The sequence below is a fragment of the Myotis brandtii genome, unplaced genomic scaffold, assembly GCF_000412655.1.
Source record: "Myotis brandtii unplaced genomic scaffold, ASM41265v1 scaffold207, whole genome shotgun sequence".
Lineage (NCBI taxonomy): Eukaryota > Metazoa > Chordata > Mammalia > Chiroptera > Vespertilionidae > Myotis > Myotis brandtii.
Window position 1 is genome coordinate 631,237 of NW_005357736.1, and position 4,476 is coordinate 635,712.

At 44.5% G+C, this 4,476-nt stretch overlaps 1 protein-coding gene across 1 annotated transcript in view; it reads right to left on the reverse strand.

The window, feature by feature from the left end:
- USP4 (ubiquitin specific peptidase 4 (proto-oncogene)) overlaps positions 1–3,895 on the reverse strand; it is a gene marked incomplete at its 5' end in the record, with an annotated part of 29,901 nt that extends 26,006 nt beyond the window's left edge. The window contains one exon of the mRNA XM_014538992.1: positions 3,697–3,895. Within this exon, the coding sequence (XP_014394478.1) occupies positions 3,697–3,895 (199 nt within the window). The remainder of the gene's footprint in view (positions 1–3,696) is intronic.
- Between the last annotated feature and the right edge of the window lie 581 nt (positions 3,896–4,476).

Consider the following 4,476-nt stretch of genomic DNA (forward strand, 5'->3'; position numbering starts at 1 on the left):
GGGGTGTGCAGGAGGCAGCTGATCGGTGTTTCTCTCTCATCGATGTTTCTAACTCTCTATCCCTCTCCTTTCCTCTCTGTAAAAAATCAACAAAATATATTAAAAAATAAAAAAATAAAGAAACATCAATGACGAGAGAGAAGTCAATAAAAACATTTTAAAAACATATTTTTAAGAAATGGTTAAGATGACAAATCTTATGTATTTTACTACAATTTAAAACAAAAAGGGGGTCCTGGTCGGGTAGCTCAGTTGGTTAGAGATTGTCCTGATACGCCAGTTGGGGATTCGATCCCCACACATACAAGCAACCAACGAATGCATAAATAAGTGAACAAAAAATCAATGTTTCTCTCTCTAAAAAAACAACCCCCAATCAATAAATTTCTTTTTAAAAAGAGTGGATAGTCCTCAGTGATGAGCCACTTTCCACAGCCGCTGTGGCTGATTATTAACACTGACAGACCCCACACCTTTTCTGTTCATCAACAGAAGGGTGGTCCAGGGGTTCCAAGAGATTCCTTCCAAAATTGATACCAGCCCAGCTGGCGTGGCTCAGTGGATAGAGCGTCGGCCTGTGGACTGAAGGGTCCCGGGTTCGATTCTGGTCAAGGGCACATGCCTGGGTTGCAGGCTTGATCCTCAGTGTGGGGTGTGCAGGAGGCAGCCAATCAATGATTCTCTCTCATCGCTGATGTTTCTCTCTCTCTCTCTCCCTTCTCCTTCCTCTCTGAAATCAATAAACATATTAAAAAAAATTGATACTTAAACTCTAAACTTTTGTCTAATTTATAAATTAAAAACTATGGAAGTTAAAAGTTATTCACTTATTGTCTTATTTGGAGAGATACACCTTCTTCATTTCTCACACTGAGCACCATGCAGATCTGGCCACCCGGACTGTGCCAACAGCAGCCAGAAGCCTTTACAGTGGGAAAGGAGTCCTGGTCTGGTAGCTCAGTTGGTTCTGGGTTTGATCCCCAGTCAAGGCACATACTGGAATCAACTAAGAGTGCATGGACGGGTGGAATAGTGAATTGATGCTTCTTTCTCTTCTTTCCCCTCTCTCTCCTCTTCTCTCCCTCTCTCAAATCAATCAAGGAACCAACAGCTTTCAGCATCATCAACCCCAAGTACAACAGTTCTAAAGGGCTCTTTTCCCTGAGGCTCAGTGACAATTTTCCCAAATACGTCTTTCTAATGACACTGTAGTGCAAATGTAGGAAACTTAACTGGAATTTTCAATGCAGTTCACTAGTTTCATTTAAAACTGGATCAGTTCAAGGGCATCATGCTAAAAATCACACGGGTTTGAAATGAAGATTTAGCCTCTGCAACTGTCTTCAACAGAGAGGCAAATGAAGAAGAAAGATGAGAGCACAGGTTAGTCGAAGCAGAGGCGTCTGCCTGACGTCTAGTAGGAGCACAGGGAGAATGAGAGAAGGGTGCTCCGCGGACAACACCAGCCAGGATATGCTCTACCCTCAACTTCCCACACTTTCAAGAGCCCCTTCCAAGTCACTCCCATGACCGTAGGTGGAAGGCAGCCAGGCAGGGACTGGCAAGTGACTGAGAGCCTAGGAATGAAGGGGGTTCCCCTCATTTGCCTGAGATAGGTCGTTCCTGCACTGTCAGTGTTACAGAGTTTAAACGGAATGTACTGCTCACTTCCCAAGTACACAGCAAATATTTCAAGCCAAAGCCAAATTGGGGGACCACAAAAGGAATGTTTGCCCTTAGATGAAGGTCATGTAGCATACCTTCCCAGAGCCCCTCCAGCTCTAGGGTTCTCATCACTATTACTATTAAAAGCCTTATGAGTTCTCCTTTAGCCCTGGTTCGGTAGGTCAGGTAGTTGAAGCATCGTCCTGATACGCCAAGGCTGCAGGTTTGATCCCCAATCAGGGCACATACAAGAAACAACCAATGAATGCATAAGAGGGTGGAACAACAAATCAATGCTTTTCTTTCTCTCTCTCTCCCTTCTTTTTTTTTTAATATATACTTTTTAAAATTATTATTATTTCAGAGAGGAAGGAAGAGGAAGAGAGACAGAACATCAATGATGAGAGAGAACCACTCATCAATCGCCCTCGGCACATCCCCAACTGGGGATCTCTCCCTTCTCTCTCTAAAAAAAAAAAAAATCAATACATTAAAAAAAAAAGCATTCTCCTTTTAAAAAAAGAGAAAAAAGGACGAGTGCAGACATTTTTGCAATGATCCCTTGAGGCAACTTCATGGTAAGAAGCCATTCTGTGACCTACTTCAGGAAACAAAGCACATGGCATTGCTTATTATGTAACTTAGACGCCCCTCAATGGGGTGTGGGCCGAAGCACTGCTCGTCTTTTAAAGCACCCAGGTTAGTACTAGGTCCCTGGTCAAGCCTCACGCACTGTCTGCCGTCCTGCTGCCCTGATTCTGGGCACAGGAGACAGAAGCCCGTCCTGCCTGCACGGGAGTCTGACGCCGGCAACACAAGCCGAGGGAAGGCCGACTGCCATCTCTGCAGACACAGGCGCCCGCTGAGCTCAGGCGTGTCCGCCATCACTTCTGCAATCCGGTCACCTGGCCCATGAGGAACTGATGGGGATCACAACTCAGCGGACTTTCCACCTCTCCTCCTACCACCTCTACACAAACAGCCACCACAGAAATGCTTGATGAACATCGACGGGTCTACAATTTGTTCCACAGTTAAGGTAACAAAGAAAATTCTGGTTCCCAAATTTCAGATTCCAGATGTAATTTCAAAATGATACCCTATTTCTTCCTATTCCATATACTCATCTAAAATCTCTAGCAGAGCTTTGCACAGTGGCAATATCGTAGCCAATGAGGTTTAACTGAGGAGCAATTATTGCTAATTGAAAAAAATAAAAACAAAAATAAAATCTCTAGCAGAACTAGTTGGCAAAAAAAGAGATATTTTAAACACTAAAAGCATGCTCTTGTTAGACGCAGTTAATTTAGGATGAAACCAACTTAGCTTCTCCCTGAGGGTCTGTAAAGACCTAGTATAGACACAAATAGAAGACACTGTATCCCCTCACAGGAGGAACGCCAGGTGTGTTCCATATAAACATGACCCCAGGCCACTGCCCAAATGAACACCAGTTAGAAAAGCAACAGGAGCTCGGCTGGTGTGGCTCAGCGGATTGAGCGTCGCCCAATAGACCAAGAGGTCCTGGATTCGATTCCCGGTCAGGGTACATGCCCAGGTTTCAGGCTCCATCCACAGTAGGGGGCATGCAGGAAGCAGCCAATCGATGTGTCTCTTGTATTAGTGTTTCTCTCTCTCCCTCTCCCTTCCTTTCTATCTAAAATCCAATTTAAAAAGAAAGAAAAGCCATAGGAGTGATCTCCCTCCCGGGAGCACACCCACGCTCTTCCTCCCTCTCAGGCGAGCAGCTCCTAAACTCTCCTAAGGGTCCCCACGAGACTTGCAACCAGGGGGGCAATGGCAGTGGCAGCTCGTCCTGGGCTGACTCTGACCCTGTCTCCAAGGCCCCCTTTTCTCTGACTTCCCCGTGAACCACGCAGCCCGCCTGGGCCCCTTTCTTCCGCTAACATTTCCAGAGTCAAAGCAGCCTGCCGAGGCCCTCCTGCTGCTGCTGTCACTGTCCCAGCTTTAACAAATGTACTGTCAAAACAGAAAGTAAAAAAAAGAAAAGCAAAGCAGCAGATACCGCACCTGAAAAGAGTCCGGAGTTATCTATCGGGCCAGGAAACATGTTGTGTTCTCCCACATTGTACACATCCCAGCTGTCAAAGCCCACATACTTCTTCCACTGTTTGAACCACCGGCTGTCAATAAGATACCTGGAGACGGAGGAAAATTCACTGTTCAGCAAAGCTGAGGTTGTACGTTTCTGCAGCTGATCCCTTCTTTTTTTTTTTTTTTATGGTCTTTCCATTTAGGGAACAAGCAACCGCCCCCCCTAAAAAAATACATTCTCAAACAGGCCCTACATGGCACAGAGAGCTAATCGATACTTGTGAGAGTATCCATTAAGTGAAATGATTGCTGAAAGAATGAATAAATGAAAGGAAGGAAATGATTGGCTTCAAAATGCTTATTTAAAGGAAATATTTCTACAGATAAAATCTTGTTTGCTAATGATCAAGCCACTAATTTCATAATGATTTTATAGAGGTTCTTGTCCAGGTAGACAATTTGGTTACACTGCTTTGCTTGACACAAATGGCACGAAACTAATTTTCTTTCTGAAAGTGGGATAATAACATCCAGCACTTCAGTAGTCCTTTGAAGACCAAACAAGATACACTTTTTTAAGAGTGTGTATGTCTGTATATGTGTAGACACACACACACAGGAGTGTCTAGGTACATGTACCTTGCCAAAAAGCAAGTTGATCTGGTTACATTTTAAAAGTATCCCTATGGTCCTAGCTGGTTTGGCTCAGTGGATAGAGCGTTGGCCTTCGGACTGAAGGGTCCCAGGTTTGATTCC